General features: G+C 37.7%; 1 protein-coding gene across 13 annotated transcripts in view; it reads right to left on the bottom strand.

Moving 5' to 3' along the window:
* Positions 1 to 22,512, bottom strand: part of ANO5 (anoctamin 5) — a 56,659-nt gene that overhangs the window by 12,810 nt on the left and 21,337 nt on the right. For 4 of the 13 annotated variants that reach the window (XM_079308333.1, XM_079308329.1, XM_079308332.1 and 1 more), the window contains 11 exons: positions 18,335 to 18,448; positions 12,205 to 12,273; positions 10,977 to 11,261; positions 10,508 to 10,621; positions 8,869 to 9,035; positions 7,839 to 7,973; positions 6,534 to 6,639; positions 6,384 to 6,444; positions 4,373 to 4,524; positions 2,022 to 2,096; positions 1,154 to 1,376 (listed from right to left, as the gene is read on the bottom strand). In XM_079308333.1, coding sequence (XP_079164459.1) covers positions 1,154 to 1,376; positions 2,022 to 2,096; positions 4,373 to 4,524; positions 6,384 to 6,444; positions 6,534 to 6,639; positions 7,839 to 7,973; positions 8,869 to 9,035; positions 10,508 to 10,621; positions 10,977 to 11,261; positions 12,205 to 12,273; positions 18,335 to 18,448 — 1,501 coding nt within the window. Of the gene's footprint in view, positions 1 to 1,153; positions 1,377 to 2,021; positions 2,097 to 4,372; positions 4,525 to 6,383; positions 6,445 to 6,533; positions 6,640 to 7,838; positions 7,974 to 8,868; positions 9,036 to 10,507; positions 10,622 to 10,976; positions 11,262 to 12,204; positions 12,274 to 18,334; positions 18,449 to 19,474; positions 19,520 to 22,512 lie in introns of all 13 variants that reach the window. The other 9 variants (XM_079308325.1, XM_079308323.1, XM_079308326.1 and 6 more) reach the window with 4 other exon arrangements.

The raw sequence follows: 22,512 nt of genomic DNA, 5'->3' as shown, positions 1-22,512 counted from the left end.
ATTGTCAAATGTCCTGTTAAATGATAACATAAAACCAATTTAAGTTGGGAAGTAGCCTAAGAAAATACACTGCAAACATTCAAGTCCTTCTGAATTGGTCAGGACCTCGCAGATGAATTGAACTCATCTGCCTTATGTAAAGTTGTTTTACATAACTGAGTAAACTGATGTTCCAAGCTTGGTGTAAGTTTGCATGCCAGAAAAGCATGAGGTATTTACTGGGAACCTGACATCAGAGTGTACGAAGGACAGCGGAGGCAGCTCTCAGGTGAGGCAGTCTGACTAGTTTGCAGCTCCCTAAAATATTTTTATTTTCAATGAGCTGTTAAATATTGATGTGAAGCACACAACGTTCAGAGCACCAAAGGCAGGTTATACCTGGTTGTCTTAACATCAAATCTGGCCTAACCATTTCAAGGAGTCCAAGAGTGAAGTGCATAAAGTCTGGGTAAACACTGCTGACAGTCTGGGCCAGGTGCAAGATATTTCCAGCATGCAAGCAGAAGTTGAACATAAAACACACTATAAAAGTAGTCCCTTCTTTTGAGCCTCCAGCTCTGGAGCAAGGGTACTGGTATCAATGTCTACTGCCACAATAACACATCTTGGGCACAGCTTCTCATCCTGCTCAAATTCTGCCTTCAATCTTTGTAACTACAAATACGTACAGCCATAGCTAAAGGAAACAACACTCAGAAAAAAATTGAAAATGTACTATCCCATCCCATCTTTTCACCCAGACTAACAGTCACGATTATTTAGTCTTTTTTTCTTGTAAAGATAGCTGTGATTTATTTTTTCAAATATATTTACAGGATTCCTAAATTGAAATACTGCTACTTCAAGACCTTCTGATCTTGCTTTGTGACTCAAGATGGTTTTTAACAATGTTCAGGTCTGTGATTGCCTCTGTAGACTAGTTCTAATTTAAACAAGCATTATATGAGGATAAACTAGGTTATGAGAACTACTGAAATGCAGGGAAAATATTCAGTATTGCCTGGATACACCTGAGTCATTGCTGCAAGCCACTGCAAGCTACAGAGCTCCCACTATGTCTGAGATGAGAACAACAGCATGGAACACCTTGATGGTGTTCAATGGAATCTTCAATGATTCCTTCCAAGTTTTGCCTTCAAGTACCCCTGCTTACCCATATCAGTAATCCAGATGGCTATTCTCTCATAGAAGAAATTCAGTATCATGATGATGACAAAGTTGAGGCAGGAGGCTGTGACAGAAGTTGCCAGCTGAGGGGTCAGTAAGCCACTGATGGGCTGCAGCGTCTGAGTGTTCTCCATGAGGCTGGCGAAGGCAGCATACACTGCAAGGCGATACACAATCACAGCTATCATGCTGGCTATGATCAAGGACACCTGAGGAAAGGAGGGAGATTTGAAATACACTTGCAGCTTAGTATAGCTATACATTCTAGCTATATGCATGCTGCTTTAAAAACAAGATGTAAACCACCATGCTTTATATTTTTAAAATTTTATTCTTTGTGGGTATGAGTTCGGCAGCACTGAAATGAAAAGTGGACAGGCAAAATACTTTGCTATATTATACGCATTAAACCCAACAAAATTATTTTGATTACATAAGAAAAGCCAACAATCCAATACTGATATCTGAGAAGAGTGAAGACAGGAGATGGAAAGGACAAGTTAGAGTAAACTGTCCACTCTGAAACTCTATATCCATTGTTGTGAATTCTTTTTTTCGTTTGCCTTTACTACAATTTTTTCAGTATGTCTGTTAACATCAAATAAGTCACAGAGGAAGTTATCCCCATGCTAAAATGTCCAATCAAATTACTAATTAATGACAGATTTTCAGTGCCTTTAAAAAAAAAAATTATCAGAATTGAAGTGCACTTCGAATGACAGGATGAAATCTGCAAAACAGTAATAAAAGCATGTGCTAACATCATGATTAAAATCAATTTGTGTTAATGTGATGATTACTAATGATCAGCATCTCTGATTCATGTTAAAATGATGATTCAAAAAGATGCTCACCCAGAACAACACTGTAGCTCCTGAGATGCAGAATCTCACAGCCTGGCTAGTTAAAGGCAAGTAAGGCTCCATCTCCTGAAACAGTCAAGTACAGCTCATGTTATTCCCACATCTTACTCCAACATCAAGCAGCACACAGAGCTCTCACCAGCCATGTGAAAAGTGCTTACATGTAAGGGAAACCATCCAGAACCCTGCCTCTCTCAAACACCAGACAGGCCATAATTCTGAGTGTGCTGGGAGTGTGTGTGTGTGTGTGTGTGTGTGTGTGTGGCAGGACAGGGCAAAAAGATCAGGACAGAAGCAGCCATAAAACTGCTACAAGTCAAGAAAGTACCTGGAAAGAATGGTTAAACTTTTGCAAAATCAATCAGTAGCTAAAGAAAAAGACCAACTTCCTGAGATGAGTCAGGCCACAACTATTACTGTAATGCCAGGTTAGCTGTCAAACAGCTCTGAGTCCACAACTGGACTCAAGTTGTATAAATTCTTCATGCTGAGATTCCTTAATACTTCTCATTTGGATGTGCCAGTCAGAGTGCTTTTCCTCACTCCTTCAATTTTATCTGTTTTTGTAGTTGAAGAAATGGCTATGAATGTAGCTGCCAAGCTCTGTTGCAGCATCAGTGATGCCAGTATCCCCAGACAACACATGAACAATTTTCAATGCTCACATAAAGTTTGTGCAACCAATTCTAGTTCCTAAAGTATCAGAGTACCTATTTTATGAAAGAATCTTTTCTTTAAGAACTAATGCCAGTGGAAGATGATCTAGCGAAATTGATAATCTGAATTTGAATAAATCTGTGGGACAAGGCACTGCAGAATGCCTAGACTCCTCTTGAGCTAAGTGGCACTGAGTACTACAGATGGCCGCAATCCCAAATGTAATGTCCAATGACAGAGCCTAAGTTTGAACCCATTACTTATGTGAAGTAGAATTCTACTGTGATCGCCAAGCCCAGATTTTAACTATGACCTAGTTGGCCAGTTCAGCACCATGAACAAGTATAAGATAAGAACACAGAAAAGATCACAATACAAATGATAGCCTCAAGATCAGCAATTTCAGTTTCAGTGCACTTAAAACTTTGAATCATGGATAATGATGAAATAATTTTCTAGGTGAAGCAAAACCAGCTGTGGGACACAAGAAAGTCATTGTCCCACATGACCTTATTGGTTACTGCAGAATTAACTTATTTGAAAGCATTGGTCTTTCAAGTGTTCAGTATAGAACAAGCTCTAACAGAAGGAAATTATGCTACTATTACCTGCACAAGTCAGCCTATAACTGGGCACTGATAAGGATCACTGATAAGAATCACTGATAAATCCTATTGCAAAAAACTTCTCAGAAAGTACTGAGAGTAAATTCAAGTGTCATAAAATAAAGGCTTGTATAGTCATTGAATTTTTATGGAAATTGTTAATGCATACTTATAAAGTACAGAGGAGTGCAGTATCTCACATTGAGATAAGAGAAGTGTATCACAGTCCATTTCTACTTCCTAAATAAAGTTCACAAAACCCTATTTCACCTAAACGATCTGGATCAATTTAGAGAGAGAACAACCTTCTCCCTCAGGACTTAAACATAACACTGTTACAAAGAGCCCTGCACAAGGTACACAGCACTAGTTACAACAGCAGAATTAATGCTGCACACGTGGAAGGGGAAAAACTCTCTAACATGAGAAATAAGATTAGTATATGCATTTCCTAATGATTAAGGAGACAAGCCCTGAAAGACAGGGCTACTATACAACAAAACTCTTTCCATGTTCTGGCTAAGCTTCTATTTCTTTTCTGAAGACTGTTATCTAAGTACACTTAGGACTAATGACAATAGGCTATTTATATGCAATTCTAAGAAAGGGAAAAGTTGATTTAAAAATATGTCAAATATATGTGGTAAGTGTTGAAAAGCAACCAGCTTATCCTGAAATTTGTCAAGTAACTCCTATCTAAAATAAATTTAAATTAACAATTAACATATAATATTTACATGGAGTGTTTAACAGTTAGGTATTAATAGTATCTCAATTAAATTTCATAGACAGGACTTCGGCAACCTTCATCCCTCTGGTGCTCCCCAAAGAAAGTGGTTGTGTATCAGAAGGAAAACCACAGCTAGACCAACTTATCACTTTAGACTGCTTCCTCAAATGTTGTGTAGGGATAAGAAAGAGTGGTTTTGAAGGCATGGAAGTTTCAGAGACTGTTACCCTGAATTGTGAAAGATGCTGTAAAAAATCCTTATTTTCCTGATTTAAAATATCAATTTCTATGTTACAAAACTTTCAGCATAGAACTGAATTTGCACACATGTCAACGCAGCATGGTTGTACCTGAGTTACGGGATTCTTCTTCTTTTGGGTACATTTTGCCTCATACTCAGGCCTCAGCTGGAGCTGTTGCTGCTCCTCTTCAAAATCAACCAAATCCCATTCATATTTCAGTCTTGCTTGCCGCCTCTTCCAAAACTCCAAGAAAAGTGTAACTACAATTTGCAAATGTTAAAACAGAGTCAAGGAAGAAATGAATGAGTTCAGGAACCATGTAAAACACCTGCGCTGGCTTCTTTTCTGTGGTTTATTATTATAATAATAATAAGTGTGACTCACTTATTTTTACTGACTACCTATTATAGTTCACAGATAAGATCACAATACAAATCCAGTGATTTGTTAGCTAATTGAATTCCAGAAGTGGACGACATGGAAGATGCCAAAACAAGATACGGGTATTTCTATGGTTATGGTGACCATGTTCAATTAACTACTCTGTGTATGCAAAAAGCAACAAGGAATTAAGAAAAGAACCTGATATTTCAACTAATAGCTGTGTATAAACCTGTAACACATAAATAACTATTACAACATATAAGCAGAACAGCTTTCAAGTAACATGGTCAAACATTTCTGTTGCTTTCTGATGCTTATTTGATATCACAGTGTCCTAGGGTGACTTTATAATGCTGAATTGTATCCCCGTTCATCTGTTTAGCCCAGAAATAAGCTTTGTGCCTTTAAAACTAGATTTGAGAGTGAAGGGGGAGAGAAGGAGAAGTGGTGGAATGTCTGAGGCAGCTGTGTTCAAAAACCTAGAGATAAGAGCTTCAGCATTCTCTCTCACGGACTGTGTTGTCTGCAGCATGGGCAGGGAGTGGGAGAAAACTCTCCTTTGCTTTTAGTCAGGTTTTTTAGCTAAAAGAGGCAGAAAAAGTCCCCAGACTGTGGCTTTTCTTTTTCTTGGAACAGTTCAAACCTGCTCTGGACCAAAAACCCAGAAAAACACCAGGAGCTCACATCTGTGGTCCACCAGGGCCCAGGATGCAACATTTTCTAGCCCAGGAGGAACTGATAAGAGACTGAGGAGCTGAGCTACTCAATGAAAAAGATTCTCTCTCTGAATTTGCCATCTCTTCAGAACAACAAGAGACTCCATTGTTTAATATCATTAATTTTTTATGCTCTTGAATACTTTGCTTGTTAAATAGTTTTTTTCCTCTTTTCTTGAAGAAGATTCATGTCTCCCAAACTGGTGGGGGAAGGGCTGCTTGAATTTGCTTTCTAGAGGGACCCCTTCAGAGGTTTCCTCCCAGATTTGCTGTAAACCAGGACACATGATCATTTTAAAGACAGTTAAAGCCTGATGATTTTCATACAATCAAGAGCTGGCCTGGCTTAAGAATTTTTTAAGACACTAGAACTAACTGATTTAATATATCAACAACTATAAAATTTATAATACTATATAACATTTTAAAAGCCCTTTATTAACTTCTTCAAGTAAACATTTTGTAATCTGATTGTTCTTATTTGAACTGGGGACATTTTATGGTTAGACAAACACAGGAAAGCTTATCTTCTGTAGTTCTAAACTCTTTGGCTGGTACTTCCTGAATGACTAATCCATGTGATGCAAATGCTCATTTTTAGAAACCAAAAAAAGCTCAGTAAAACTATACAACCAAGCTATACAACGCAAGTCTTATTAGATTTTAAAAAATAATTCTATATGAAAGAAGAGTGTAGTTAGATCCTTCGGTAAAAAATAAACAGGTTTTCTATTTGCACAAGATTGGACCCTTCTAGTTACTAAGGAAAGAATCAAATGTTAGCAGCTGAGAGTGTAGAATTCTTATGATATTCTTATGGTATCCTAGATGCCTGCTTGCATTTCTTTGTCTTAACTCCTTTGTAACTTTAAATTATTTTCACTTGTTCATCACTTTACCATCTGAGGCAGGATACTAAGGTGAAGCAATTATTTGCCTTCTTCCCATTTCCAGTGTCCCTCAACAGCTTGGCCAAGATCTCTTTATTGCTTGACATATAACTTATCAAAGGTACTCACCCCATATACCCATGAAAATGGCAAAAAAAAGAGTTGCCACGTTGTCAAACAAATGGGAATACTGCAAAAAAATACCCAGGAACAGGTCAGTACCAAGACAGTTTTCAGGATGAACAAAAATGACAAGTGGCTGCAGAACCAGATACAGACCTGTGAGGACTCGCAGGTGGTGTTTAGTCTCCAGTATTCACAGTCTCGGTCACAAAGTGGGCACATGATGATCTCTCCTCCAATTGCAGGGTCACAGATTTCTTTGCTAAGGAGGAAAACATTGTAACATATCTGTTTCCACAGCATCTTAAAAGCTGTTATATGAAATTTACTAAAAAAGATAAATAGGAGCTTCATTTGTTCAAAACTCAACATTTGCAGCTTCACAGCAAAGATGCCACATCTTGTCACATTCACTGGTTGGTTGGTCAGGGTAAGCCAAGAATGAAGCAGCTGCTACAAGGAATAGAATTAACAATTCCCTCAATATGGGCTTTTTAGCTCTACCAGTAATCAATCAAGAGCGTGTCAGGAGCTGTACTCCACACGCACTGCTTTCAGGCAAGACATAAATTGTGTTATTTCTCATCAGGTTAGCAATGACATCAAAACACCTTTTCTAAAAGCAGAGAGACCACCTCAGCTTTGGTATCTGCAGTAAAATTTGCTACGTCAATTTAATGACAGTGGGTAAAATTTAGAATCCTATGATAGTCCTTTGGCATCCAGAGAAATCTCAACATGCACAACAATATTCCCAGATGAATTCTTAACCTAAAATACAAGTCTCAAAATCATATTATTCAACAGAACAGATGAGAATTTCAAATCCTAGTCATCTTTTATGGTTAAAACTCAAAATTTTATGGAAGCCTTCTTACAGAAAGCAGAGAGCAATGAAAAGTCAACCCTCTTTTCCTCTCCCCAGCCTCAGTCCCTGAATACAATAAATCTTTGGACTTCTGATAAAATAAATACTATGCTTATTACAAAAAACCCATCAAACTAGATTCTAAGATACTGGATCCCTCTCTGATAGGAGAACACTGCTGATCTGTTTTACTCATGGTTTTGGTTAGTACAAATGATGACCTACACAAAAAGGTCAGACTGCTCTGCAAGATAGATTAAATAGATGAGCTTAAGGCAACAATAAACACTTAAACAATTTTGAGAGATCTAACAGGTACTCTAAGGACTTCATATATTGCAGCTACTCCAATACAGAAAGCTATGGCCAACAAAATATTGCTTTTCACCTACAAGCTGTCTTACTAACATGTTCCGCATTAGTGGTCCACCACCTTTTCAGGAAATAAAGACAGCTGAAGAATAAAATTTGTCTGCTCTAACAAGCTTTAAAAAAGCTTGTTTCCTGCTGAGTAATAATAGGTTTTTTTTTGCAAGAACATAATTTTCACATTGCTTAGCTTTTACCCAGGAGATTTTCAACATTATACTTACCTGCTCATATTTTCATCCATTGTAAACAAGCCATAAAGAAAACAGATTAAGCCAACAACTGCTGCAAGGAATAACATCTCGGTGTAAAATCCTAGCCAGGCAAAATAGATTCCAATCTTCTCACCATAGTACTTTCTGAATACATAAAAAAAAAATGCAATTAAGAGAAACACAAAGCAAAATTTCTGATAGAGCAAAGTTGCCAGAGTAAAAATGAAATACTTGGCCAAATTTTCCTTTAACAGAAGAGTAAATGCCTTGAAGCATTGTGGAAAATGAGGTCTGAAGCTGGTCATGAGAAGTTACTCAAGCTGCATGAACAAGGGGAATGATCATGATACTTGGCCTCTTTTGTCCCTTTTTTCCTCCTAGCAGAAACCAACATTAAAATCACTCTTTTTTCTATTGCACAGTGTAAGTGAAGATTTACTTTCTGATTTTTCCAAGGGGTTACATAAATGAAACACACAACAGTTATGACCTTATGGTTAAAACAAATAGGTAATCCACAGGAATACAACCAATAGTGCTACAAACAAGGAACTGTAACCTGTGAACAAAGCATTCTGTTGTATCACATCAGCTGAATCACAGAGATCTTAAGTGAGCTTAAATTTGGGGTTAGAACTAAGAATCAAGCTTCCAAACTGATTTTGTCAGTATATTTTCAAGTCTGAGTTGTAATTTCAACATTTCAAATAACTCTTTAACATTTTTTGCTGAGATTGATTAAAAAAATCAGAGATATTCTATATATGTGTTTCTTTACAGCTGAATTATCTATAATATACCAGGCCCCAGGAGAGGACTGGCTAGACAGAACAACGCTTGATTTGAGATAAAGCATTTTTCCACTTCTTAGTATAAAGTTGTGTCATGTCCTCCTAGGACACAGTGCCCAATTAATATCCAATTCTCACTGGATCTTAAAAGTGGTCAAGATTTCCTAGAAGGATCAAGCTACAAATGAAACCAGACTGTACTACAGTGAACACCAAGGACACAGAACAGCCCCCAGGCAGTATTTCACCTGATGAGGTCCAAAGGCTGCTCCTTGTAGAAGCGCAGGAAGCGGGCCCACTCCATGTAGAGCGTGTACCTCTCACTGTCACAGTTGGGGTCGCTTGCCTTCTTCCAGTACTGGCACTGCGAGCAAATCAGAGTAAGGGGAAAGCACCTCATGGATAGCCTCAAATACTACATGAAAGAGACAAAGAGCAATGATGATGCACCCCTCTAACACTGTGGTCTTGGTCACTATCAAGTATCTTAACTGTCCAATACTAAGAAAATTTTGGAGCTCCATCACTTTCCTAGAAATTAAACAATGTAAAAAAAACCACAGTTTCTGTCTGCTTTTGTAATTTTATTTTGTTCTGCTTCTAGAAGTATTTGGCTATGCCAATTATTCACTTTACGATCCTGATTTTCCTTTTTTTCTGGATGCCTCTCAATCACAAAACACATGAAAATTGGTTTCTAAATAGGAAGCAACCAATAGAAGTTTAAGCAATCTAAAGTTTGCATTTTGAAAATATTCTGAAAGATTAAATAATTATTTTTAGACAAAGATTTTTGAGTCTGTCTCACAAGTTTTAGAATTTTTTCCTAAGATTTCTCAGCATTTCCATTAGTTGTATGGAAGAGATTCTTGCTTTTTACTGTCTGTGGTTTTATCCCAGTGTAAAGTATTTCCCACCCTAGACAAGCATTCTAGAGCCTATCAACCATACTTTCCTCCTGCAAATCTGAGGAATTCACTCTTTTATCTTTGTTTTCTAAGGAAAATAAAATATTTTCAAACATTTAAAAATATAAATCTATATACAGTATTTAAAAATGTCCTATGGCAGAATTCAGAGATATTTAAAAAGCAACTTAAGTTCACTAAAGCATAGTAATATCTGAAATAACCATTAAAAACATGGAGAGAATTTAAGATTTAAGCAAAAAATTAAAACACAATATTTAGGATGAAAAAATTTTAAAGTGAAAAAGCCCATGTAAAACACTGTAACATATCTCTCCCATTTTCTCCATGGAATTTCAGGTCTAAATCCACATGTGTAATATTAAAAAACTGATCTTACAGCAAAACTAAACACAGTATTTACTATCCTTACCACATTTCCAGTACAGTATTTGTACCCCAAAGCTCACTGGGACAAGCACAAGTCACCATTCCACACTGAACTGAAGGATTCAGGCAACTCATCTGACTTCGGTCCCAAAATGGTATGATCCCAAAGGTTTTTCTCTAACTGCAGGTAGTGTGCACTACTGTATGTGTGTATACATATCCTATACACACACACTGCTTGAATGTATGCAGCAGCAGTAGGTATTCATTCCTTGCTACAATCTAAGGTACTACTGTGTGGTCTGTGTCATCAACATTACAGGAATAAGATGGAGTAAGTCTCTAAAAAAATTATTTGAATGACACATATTCTAAAAATTCATCCACAGGAAGAAACACTTTCGCATATAAAAGCCATATAGTAGGGCTGACAGGTATGTCTTGTGTGGTATAAAGCAGAATCAATTACTGGGACAAATTGAAAGGTTTGAATCTATTTTCCTATCTCCTAGAATAGCAAATGTCACAGTAGGTAAAAGAGTGCAAACACTGGGAAATGCTCAAGGGGGCAGAAACCTGAAATACTTACATCATGAAGAGGATATGCAGCTGTATAGGTACCATTGTTTAGCAGTCTCTTAATCCCAAATTTTTTCTTCCCTTCTTCTGTTCCATATGGGCAACGTGTAAGAATATAATTAACCTGAGATTCAAGGACAAGAATTTCAGACCTTTCCTATTTTAAGGCCATTTAACAGCATTATATAATCAATGTGCACTATGTGTAATCTGCAGGAACAACATGCAAAAGCAGGAAGTATTTCTTCAGAAGGCCTTATCCCACATAAGAACACTGGGGGCACAATTGCCTTGTAGACATCCAGAAGATCACTTCCAACAATAATTCTGTATTTCTAAGCAAGATGCAGATACCCAAGGCTTCTCTGTATTTACCTCAGTTACCACAGTTTCTATACCCCTTCCTTCCTTCCATGATTATTCTGATGGGGCAGTGTAAATCTACATGTAAATACAAGCAGCCAAATTCACATACGTACTATTCTGTTTCTCATGGATGGTGAGAAGAAAGTGCTCTCATCATTAATGAGGTACAGCTCCTGCTTGTCCTTGCTGAATGGTGCTGTGAAATAATCCGGTTCAGGGTGCATCACCTTCTCAGGCAGCCTGAGTGGGAAAAGCACACAGTCCAGGGGGTTCTCCACCATAGGGGGAATGTCATTTTCCTTGATGGGAACTTTAATGTTCAGCACTTCTGCATATGTGATCAGAACCTCCCACGGTGCATGGATCTTCACAAAAAAAATCTTGCCATCTTCAGATTCCTGCTCCAGAAAAGTTCAATCAGACATTAGACCAAACTGTGTTTTATTGCAAGATTTATGGGAATATTTTTCATATAAAATGTATTGCTGTTTACATATTTTAGGATTTCAAAACGAAGAATGAGGGGGAATAAAAAAACTTTCTCTGTGTGTGTATATTTATTTATTTATTTACTGAGAAGCCTGAGTGGTTGGCTGCTCATAAAAATAATCTTCACAGTACTAAAAGCTCACAAAGGATTTTCAAACTATATTAATCTCATACATTGAAGTCCGAAAATTCTCATTACACTGGAAACATGAAGAATAATCTTGTCATTCGTCTCACATAACATGCATGTGTTTTGTAGTGTTGCTCTGAATTCATAGTAGAAGTTGGCAATCAGAAGCATTTTTAATACTGCTCAATGAATTCCCTACCTATGGATGTTACAGAGTCTGAACTTCATCCAGAGTTATTTTCCTCTCCGGCACGCTGACTGCATCAGTCAAAAATTGCATATTCTCCAGTTATTAAACCAAACAGTACCACTAGTTAAACATCCTCAAGTTGTTACAGGGTCCTTCCTCATAATTACAACATCCAATGGGCGTAACTAATCCATTCATTGCCTTCCTTCATTGTTTAGGTGTGATTTAAATCAGCTGTAAGTATAGTTCCCATTTATGCAGATTTAAATCAAATCACAGCTACTTTGCCTTCTTGTTATGAAAGCAAAGGCTTTGTTTTCGTTATGAAAGCAAAAGCTTCCTCTTGAATCAAAATTATTCTGCTTCCACAATTCTTATCAATGGATCTGGAAAAAGCACTGAAATAAACATATTAACCTTGTTTCTCCTGAAGTACTCACACTCAGCATAATTTATAATTTTTCTCAAAGAAATAAAGTGGTTTATTAATTCCCAGGTATATTCTTTTGGTCCTAATTTTTCTTTCTTTTACCTTCTTGTCTTCTGTTTCTAGCTCCAAACCAGCCTTTTGCAGGTTGCTTTCAAATTCTTTTCTCCTTTCCTGAAGGGAAACAAAGACACTTTAGTAACTGATGAAGTTAATAACTAATATACCACTCACCAATGACTCAGTGTGTGTTTGACTTCTCTCAACTGCCCTGATGACAACCCCTTAATCTTCTTTAATGTGACCTTCTCAAAGCAAGCAGACAAAAACCAGCTGATGCATACCAGGCCACTTTCAAGTGATGGGAACCCATCAGGAATTGCACTAACTAGCCACAGGGCACTCATTGGGTAGAAAAAGGCTTGTTTTGTGCTATTTGGGTCATCAGAGAAGCAGCTGATGTCTTACATCTTCAGCACTTCTGACTTCAGGAGGCTTGTGTGTGGGGTGAATTCAATTTAGCTGTATTTCCAAGAGAAAGATGAAAAGAAAAATTCTAGAAGCACGTGGAATACTGATTGCTTACAGCCTCATCTATTTATTTTGCATATTTAGTTATACAATTATATGCAATACAGATATGCAAGTACTGATTACAGACAATTCAAACAGTATTTCACAAATATCACTGATAAGGCGAATAAGTCACCACATGTGCTTAGCTTGCATAAAGCCAGCACGGACTTCATACAGAGATAATCAACCTCCCCGGGGTAGTGTGTGGTGGCTGCATGACCTGAGTGAGCTTTGTATTCTTCTTGAACTCTTTTTTTTTTGCCAAGTAATTCCTAAGTGGTATCTTCAGGTAAGAACATTTTCTTCCTCTCCTTCTCTGTATACTTTTTGCTCTTACTAAGAGACTGTATTGATTTCCTCTTAATTATATAAGAAGAACTGACAGAATAACAATAAATTAAGCCAAATGTTGAGCCCTACCCTCTTTAAAATGAACAAGCTAGACCACAAACTTATTTCTGGCTAAACCTTGCCAAGTTGTCTAATGCTTCTTCTACTGAAAAGTCTCAAATGACAGTTTTCAAACATACTTTAAAAACCCAAAATACCATAGTTTTCAGCCAGTTTTCTTTTCCTGAATATCTGTGAGGAGTTGACTGCCATTTTTGCATTTCAGTTTGCAGACAAATTAATGCAGACTGGAGAATAGCTTTCATAGCCCTCCAAAGTTTTCCTGTGTTAGTGGCCTCATATTTTTATGTGTCACGTGATTTTTCCAAATATTACTAGATCTTAAATTAGATACTGGACTGTATAAACTTGTGAATATGATAACCCCTGAGTTCTAGCAAATGCTGGGGGTAAAAGCAATTCTATGCAGTATTTTTCCTACAAACCTGCTAAAAGCACCTGTATAAACATGTCATAGAACTCTGGTTTGCTGACATGACAACCAGACAGAGAACAACAAAACTAAAAGCTGATTTAAGAATGTTTGCTAAGGTGCTACAGAAAAGCTGACATTCAAGCCTAGTATTCAAAGCTAGATATGACTCTGGATTACCTTTTCTCCTAACAAAGCATGCCAGTGTGCATTCTTTCTCCAGCAAATGCTGGAAGAGGGCCAAGCAAGTCAGCTCAGGGTGTTTTCTGCCACCAGACAGCTTCTCTCCAGCTGTGCAGCTCAGGAACAGAGAGTGCCAAAGAGTCTGGCCTCATCTTACTTATCTTTCCTTACAATACACTTAGTGTGACAAACTGCAGTGCTCTAATAGAAATTATTCTCTTTTTACCACGTTGCTCTTCTCCCATAAGCCCCCTCCTGAAATCCATGCAATGTACTGTACTTTCCAGTTAATAGGAAAAACATTTTTAAAAGGAAATAAATCTGCCACAACAACAATAAAATTTCTTCCCTCTTTTCTTGCCAAATACTGGATTCCTTCATGTCACTTTCAAAACCTTAAAATGGACAAAATGTATCCTCGGACCAGAGCTGGTTGTTTTTAATGAGTACTTTTTAGAATTTTAAGCTTACTGCCCCAAATCTAATGAACTATCCCTGGTGCATATATTTCTCACTCTGCTATAGATGTCACTCTGAAGTCAAAGAGGCACAAGGGAAGCTCTGTAAGTCATCACATGCACCATATAATGTGGAATAAACACAGACTAACTTTATAACCTAACACATGCTAGGCTGTAATGAACCATCCCACTAAGATTAACAAAGCAAGATCCAAAGTCCAGCATACTGTTAATGCCCAATGCAAACGCAACACTGCATAATCAGGTACCTACGGAAGACAGATAACTTCTACAGCCCGATTGTGATAACAATGCTGGTACAATAACAGGTGACAACGCAGGTCCAACTCCTGGTCAGTTCCTTCTGACTCAGCTTATTCTGTGATTCTCTAATTCTGTGAACTCCTGGCCCTGCACAGGACACTCCAGGAGCCACACCATGTGTCTGAAAGTGTTGTCCAAATGCTTCTTGAACTCTGTCAGGCCTGGTGCTGTGACCACTGCCCTGGGGAGCCCAAGACCCTCTGGGTAAAAAACCTGTAGTTTCTAATACCCAACCTAAACCACCCCTGACACAGCTTCAGGATATTCCTTTGAGTCCCATCACTCATGGGACTCAGAGAGAAGGGACTGATACTTCTCCCTCCTCTTCCCCACACAAGAAAATTGTACACTGTGATGAGGTTTCCCCTCAGTCTCCCCCAGGCTGAACAAACCAAGTGCCCACAGCTGTCTCTCATAAGGCCCCTCACCAGTGCCATGGCCCTCTTTTGGACAGCCTCTCAACCTCTGTCTTTTTTAATACTGTGGTGCCAAAGTCGCATTCAGAACTCAAGGTGAGACTACCCCAGCTCTGAGCAGAGCAGGACAATCCCCTCCCTTGCCTGGCTGGTGATGCTCTGCATGATGCCCCTCTAGGACAGGGTTAGCCCTCCTGGCTGCCAGGGCACTGCGGACTCATTGGTCTCGATTGTTGCGGGTCCCTTCCAAAGCAGGATACACTGTGATTTTTTTCTGCAACTACCAGCCAAACTTCTGCAAAACTGCGTGGAGAGGGCCCAGTTCAGACTGAGCCCAGCTTTCAACCACTCCTGCACACCTGGGGTGCAGCCACTAACAAGGCTAACAGCAGCAACAAGCATCTGATACTTGCTACCTGTGGCTCCCTATCTCTAGTCTAGCTGGTACTGCTAAGAAAGCAGAAGTTTCTGTCTGAGTTGATGAAAACAGGGAAAAGAACTAGAAAACATTTCTGTATCTCTGTATCCCACTGGGGTCAGAGGGACTTTGCTTCCAGTCAATACAGGACTGAGTTACTTTGCAAAGAGATCTATGTGTTCTAAGACTCTGTAGTTCTTGTGAAAAAATATACTTATTGAGAATAAAGACTACATCCTGGTCATACATCAATACTTTATTAGATATTTTCATAATTCTATTTATTTTTTAATGTTCACATACATTTCATATGGTGGTAAAATATTTCCACATGTGCTGGAGGCTTTAGGGAATAATATTAAATATTGTCTCAAAAAACTGTAATCCTAATATTTGTTCAGAGACCTTTGTGGTTCGGATCTATTCATGTAGCTTACAGAGGCAAGTTCAAAACAGTGTTGAAGCTGGAATGTATCTGGGAATGTAAAAAAAAGCTAAAAGTTTTTCTGCATGAAACTAAGGGCGAAGATGAACAGACTGTCTCTTACATCTGTATCAGGGCTATGTTGAAACACAAAGACGTTATTTATATCATTCTTAGAAATGCAGAATAAAGCTGTTTCCTTGAGAGTAGGAAACAAAACCCTTTGTCACAACTGCTGTCCTCCTCGTATGAACACTTCTATTCTTAGCTGTTCCGTTTTACTGCATCATCGTACAATCATGAAAGAAACATTTTTTTTCTATGATAACTGTACAACAGCAAGCACAGTGCATGTCAGAAAAATTTCAGAGACTGCAGTTCATCAATATTTAAATCTTCTTACCACAAAGACAACGGCACAGTACTTGTACACTAAGAAGTCCGCTAATTTATGGATGTACTAATTGTATAAAGATCTATGCTGAACATAATTATAGGGCAAACGCAGATGCCCCAGTAACTGTGTAAAAAAAATTAGTATCTCTGTGACTGTTCATCCAGCAGCCACAGAGTAAATCTACAGGGCCATAAACTCCTTTGCAAGGAACAGACATACACAGAATTAAATCTCATAAGACTTAATGTGCATGTTTAGGCCTTTTGAAAGACAGAGATGTTTCTCCTAGGACGTGCATTTTTAACTCAAAGAGGAAGAACAATATTGGCTACTAAGACTTGGGTTTTTTCCCACGACTCGTTCAGTCAATAATGTCGCCCATGGACAAGGACTCTGGTCTGGCAAAGATTCCTACTGGCCCCTAATGACCCATAAAGCAATGAGAAGGAAATTGCTGCACACAATACGAGAGAGTGACTAGACTGACCATCTGACTCATTTTCCTTCCCACTTGAAACATTACCTAAACAGCATTCATTTCTTTCCTCACTTTAAATAACTCAAGTATGACTACTAGAAAAGTTTAAGACTTGCTCTGACAAATTTTGCATGGGTATATTTCTCCTCTCTACACTGAGTGGTCTTCCTTCTTTTCCAAATGCACTTTGCTTCAGGGGAAAAGAAAGCATCTAGCTATGAGTACAGCCTGACAAAAGAGTCAGGGTGAGTTTGAAAAAGTATGCTTGTATGTAAAGCTACAGTATTACATCTATCAAATAACCTGGTCGCTCAAGAAAATCTTTGGAATGTGGCTAGCTGAGAAAAACTGACAGAGATGCTTAATCTGAGAAAAGCATCTGAGACACAACAAATTTTTGGATTTTTTAAGGCAATAAGAGTAGGATGCAGGGGCTGTGTTCTACACTTGTATTTGGATGCAAGGACAGGCAGCAGAAGTTCTTAATGAAAACAGTATTTTCTTCACAAAAGAATGAAAGCTATGTACAATTTTTTTTAACAGCCCAATCTTGCAGTATTTTTCCAATGGAAATTTGAATTCTTAATTACAAAATATCTCAATATGACAAGATATAGATTGCAACTGTTCTTTGCTTCAAAGACCAATAGTTTTGATCATGATTTTGTCACAAGCATTCGTAGAATTAGTTTCTTTTCAGATGTCCTTATCTTTCAGAATAATATGATTACTTGAGAATGTAGTTCATTAGGTCTCTCTCTCAGTTTTTCAATTTTTTTGATCATGAATAAGCTTTGGAGTTATATATTGGAGAAACTAGTTTGTAAATATAAGATCTCCTGACTCTGAAAGAAGGCAGCAAATACAGAGAAAAAAAAAATTTAAATCCTTTATTTTTTTAAATACTGTGCTTCATACAAAATTTGTTGTCTTGATTGCCTCTCATCATACTGGATTTTTTTTATATAGCTTGAATTTCTGTTAGCCAAGTTAGACTCATGTGTCAGTGTGAGCATGTAACAATAGGTGTCATTAACTGATTCCATCTGACCTAATATTACCATTTAGGCAACTGGGTTTTGCTGGCAAGCTCAGCAAGAATCACTAAGTGGCATTTTAGAAAAAGTTTGTTTTTCTGCTCTGTTACATAGGGGAGCTCTCATAAAAGCCACTTTAAATATTCTTCTAGAAAAATGAGTACACATATGTAGAGAGTAAATCAAACACAGCAAAAAACTTCAGGAGGACATGCTGTATTTCTGTTACTCAGAGTATATTCTAAGAAAAGTGTCTCAAAAGTATTATCAGAAAACTGCACTGAGTCTTGGACTTAAGAATCTATTTTTCCTCCTATTACAGTCAAAGGGTGTGAAAAAATAGTTTTTGTTAAACCTTGTTTGGATGATCTTTGCTTATTTAGAAGACTCCTCGTTCATTTCAAAGTATTTACAAATATTTCTCCGAAGTCTCAGCTAGACTGTTAAATGAAGAAGCAAAATAATTTGAATTACTTTGCTCTACTGTATAATATATTGCTCAGCCTAAGTAATGAAAATTAGGTGCTGACAAACAACAGTAAATTACACAGAAATTTCCATACATGGAATTGCTTTTCACATGGCTATAGATTTTTAGCTAAATTCTATTCCAGATGAGTCTAGTGATCTGAAAGGGTTAGCAAATACTCATCTTATTATAAATAAAAATTAAGACAACTTCAAAAAGACAAACTTACCAACTTTTTTTCCCATTCCTTATTAAGATCATCCACATAGGAGAGAACAAAATCAATTCTCCTGACACCATCCCTGAAGAAAATAGAATCTTTGCTTTGATGTCTTTTATCAATCTGTAGAAGATACAGGCATATGAATAAAAAAGCAAGCATTGTTGTTTTTCTAAAATATAACAGAAGGCAAAGAAGTTTCCCCACATTGCCATAGTTCTTCAGTTTCTTTACAGCTCAAGATATAATTGGGCAAGTTTTAACAAGGACTACATCCAGTTTAAACAATTTCAAGATTAACAGCATATGTCTACAAGGATTACATGTAAATAACAGGTACACAATAAATAAATATATTTTTGTTAGTGTAGCAATACTTGTGAATACTTGAAGCAGGCAGCAAAATGTGAATTCCATGCATTTTCCTCTACATAACAACATTCACTAAATCAACCACCAGAGAGACACATGTCCCAGCAATGACCACATACAAAAAGAGCTGACAAAAGTACAGGGGAGATGTTTCAACATTGAGTATTTACTTTCATGGGAGAAAAAATACACCTGATAAAAGATATCAATGTAATAGAGCAATGAGCATTCCAATTGATCTATTAAAGGCCATATTTTAATTTACCAACATGCCAGAATGTCTTAGTAACAACATCCAACTTTTTCACTATCGAGCCACAGTAATTAATGTTAGGCAAATTAAAGACTGTAACCCCACTCTCCAAGGGAAGTTAATTCATTAAGTAATATTATTTATTATCATATCGATATTCAGCACCATCAAATCACATACAAGACATACAGCAAAGTGCTTTCCATAGAAGCAAATATTCTGGTTTAAAAGTAATTCTGTGCTGAGGAAAGTTAGTGCTATTTTTTCAACCACACCTATCAGCAAAAGTGTATTTGTATAGGGCTGAATTGGGGTTTTATTTTATTAGATAGGAACAAAAGAGTATTATGTCCCTGTCTTTTCCCTCTCATACCATGCAGGGATGCATGTGCTCCCTGGGAAAGCATAGAATATGTATTTGTAACTGTGAACCTTGCTCCCAGTTAACAAAAGGCATCACACAGTGAAGCTTGTTATTACTGCAGCATCCAAGCCACTTGCAATAGCATTCATCACTGCTTTACCCTGAGGCGTCGCTTCAGGAACAGATTATACTTCCTTCCACTCTGCTGGAATAATCAACAAGTAGTTAGCAGGCCCACTGTTTCTCTCCAAGAACCAACTGCTTCAAGCATATACAGCCCACCGACAGCGAGCAAGAAATCCACATCCTTTAAAGCTAAGAAAAGACTCCAACCATCAGAAAAACACAAGTGCCTGCAAACAATATGACTATCATGTCTTTTTTATTAAAGGCAAAGCTGGGCTAGAATCTAGACAGCACAAAATATGTTTTAAGATGGTAACTCCTATAATACTACTTGCCATCATTTGGATACTTAAGCAGATTTTAAAAAGAGCAGTAAGAAAGTGATTTTGAGTGTAACACTGGCTCATGCACAGTGCATGCATGTTCCTGTAACAATCATGTTTGGTCAAACCCACTGGGACACAAAAAGACAAATGTCAACCATGTAATTCCAGAGCTGACAAAACTTCAAGGCATAATATATACACAAATCATGTATCCTTTAAATAGGATGAAATTAAATAAAAACAATTGAAAATCCTATTGTACCATAGTGTTGCACAACTTTATGCATCTTCATTAGACACACTGGTGACCACTGAAATCAGATACTTGAAGCAGCCATGCATTAAGGAGAATTCCTGTGTTCCTATCTTAGCCCTTGGGGATCTACAAAAAACTGTTGCAAACCAATGCAGCACAAAAAAAGCGAAATAAATTATTTCCTGAAAATGCTACTATCCGTTCTTTGCCTTTCCTCTTCAGCGATTCTATTAAGATTTTTTGCGGTTTACCTTACTGAGAAATACTTACAGAAGATCAATTAGATTACTTTGTATGGCTGAAATCTGGACAGCTACCTCAGAAATGCTTTTGCTTCCAAATGCAGTACATCATATTGCATGATTAAAAGGCTCAAAAAAACCATGGAATCCAATAGCCGAAAAGAAAAAAACATTTATCTATTCTATTTTGCACTTAGGAGTTTAGGTCTTTCTTTGCAAATATAATTGTGACTACATGCAAACTGCAAGTTCAGATACTAAGTTAATCAAGTCAAAATGGTGCATGCATGTTTTAACCACACAAACATCTACTGTAGTCACTCAGCATTAAAGTACATGAACCCCAAAGTGCATTCTAAAAACTTACAATGCTAGTGATTGCCCCAACCACTGATTTAAAAAGCCAGTGAATTCATAAGCACAGAAATTGTTCTAGTGTACTAAATTTATATACACAAAGAAGAAATAAAACAAGCAATACTTACTACAAAAAAAAAAAAGCTCTTGCCGAAGGAGTACCCCCCCATTGTTTGGGTTGCATAGTTATAATTAGATTATTCAATACAATTGAAGAAGTATTTTATCTTTATCTCCATCAAAATTTGGTCGTTTTCTAAGATGTATCAGAATCCTCAGTAATTAAAGTTCTGACTACCAATTTAAGAACATGCAGAAGTCATTGGCAGATCTGCTTTTAGAAGGGGAATACTTATCACTTCCTTCTTCTGTACATAGGGTTATTCATTGTGGATAGTGACAGGCCTGCTTATTAAGCCCATAAATTACTCTTTTCCATTTTGCTGCATTTGGATTTCACAAGGAGAATAAGATCAGTCTTGCGCATTCATGAAGGTTTATACAAGTTTGAAGTACATAAAAAGTTTGTAATTTTCATTGATTCTACCTGTGGATCATTAAACATTGTGGATTTGTACATCTTCTTAACAGACCTTTCCAGAACTGCATGAATACAGTTAATGATCCTCAACAACCTGCAGTTATTAAATGAAGTTACACCTTATCACAGAAAATATTATGTGTTCCACCTGCAATACAAGTTTCCAAATTAAAACTTCCCGACACAGTACAGACAGCAAATTGAAGCTTTTTAGTAATTCAGTTACACCCAATGAAGAACTACAGAAGAGATGGAGTGCTGAGGCATATGGTGAAAACTCAAGAAGCAACAACCACAAGTCACAACAGGAGAAATTCCTACTGGATGTGAGGCTGTGGTTGAATAGGAATGGGTACAATACATTGCCCAGAATGACTGCATAATGTTCATCCTCAGAGATCACACAGCCTGATTAAGATAGGCCAGGACTGATCTGCACTGACTCTGCAACCTGATCTACAATTGATACCAGCCCTGCCTTGAGTTGTTTAGCCATCCAGAGGTCCCTTCCAATCTATGTCCACTGCAGAATTCTGCAAAATCTTGCTACTGCAAACATTCAGACATTTATCAAAGCTTTCAAAAAGTTGAATAAATCCATCAACTACAAAGCAAGATGCAAAACCCATCTGTTCAAAATACATGTAATGCCCTCCTGTCGCCCTGTAATAGCTTTCCAGTCTCATTAGTCTAATTATCTTTCTAAGAACTGTGACCACTCAGCTTGCGGTGCTAATTGAATGCTGTAATGGTCCATCATGAAGAGAGAAATTTTCTTTTCATGTGGCATAAGTGCAAGCTTGCAGGTTTCATATGGTATTGTATCAACAGTTTTAGTTATCCTATATTTCACAATTTTTCTCTAGACAGCCAGCAGAGGCTGGGGTATTGGACCATGTCCAACCAAACAACCCTCCAAGTACCTATGCTTGCAATCCTCATTTCTGACACAATCCAAAACCCTGCAGTAGGGAAACACAGACTCAACATGACAGATAGCAGGAGAGACCAAGATTTCAGTAAGGAAATAAAGCACAGCACAAAACGAAGCAAGGCTGCAAGAGCTAATAGTCTGCTCTGCCCAGCCTGGTCTGGTTGTGTAAATACTGGCTGGCAGCCCCAGACAACACTCAGATCCACCTAGACTCGCCATTCAGCACTGCTGAATGCTTGCTCAGGAGTCCTTGGCTGCTTCACTTCACAGGTGCCTCTGAGACACTTCTCAGGGCCAAGGCAAACAGGGAGCACAGGGAGCTGGAGAGTTCAGAGCAGCTGCTGAAGTGGCAGCAACCACTAACACTGGTACTGAGTGTCTCAGGGGGACATGCGGGCTGAGCTCAGCAAGGGGCA

The sequence above is a fragment of the Erithacus rubecula genome, assembly GCF_903797595.1.
Source record: "Erithacus rubecula genome assembly, chromosome: 6".
NCBI lineage: Eukaryota > Metazoa > Chordata > Aves > Passeriformes > Muscicapidae > Erithacus > Erithacus rubecula.
Note: the sequence above shows the minus strand (reverse complement) of the source record. Positions and strands in the feature narration are given on the sequence as shown.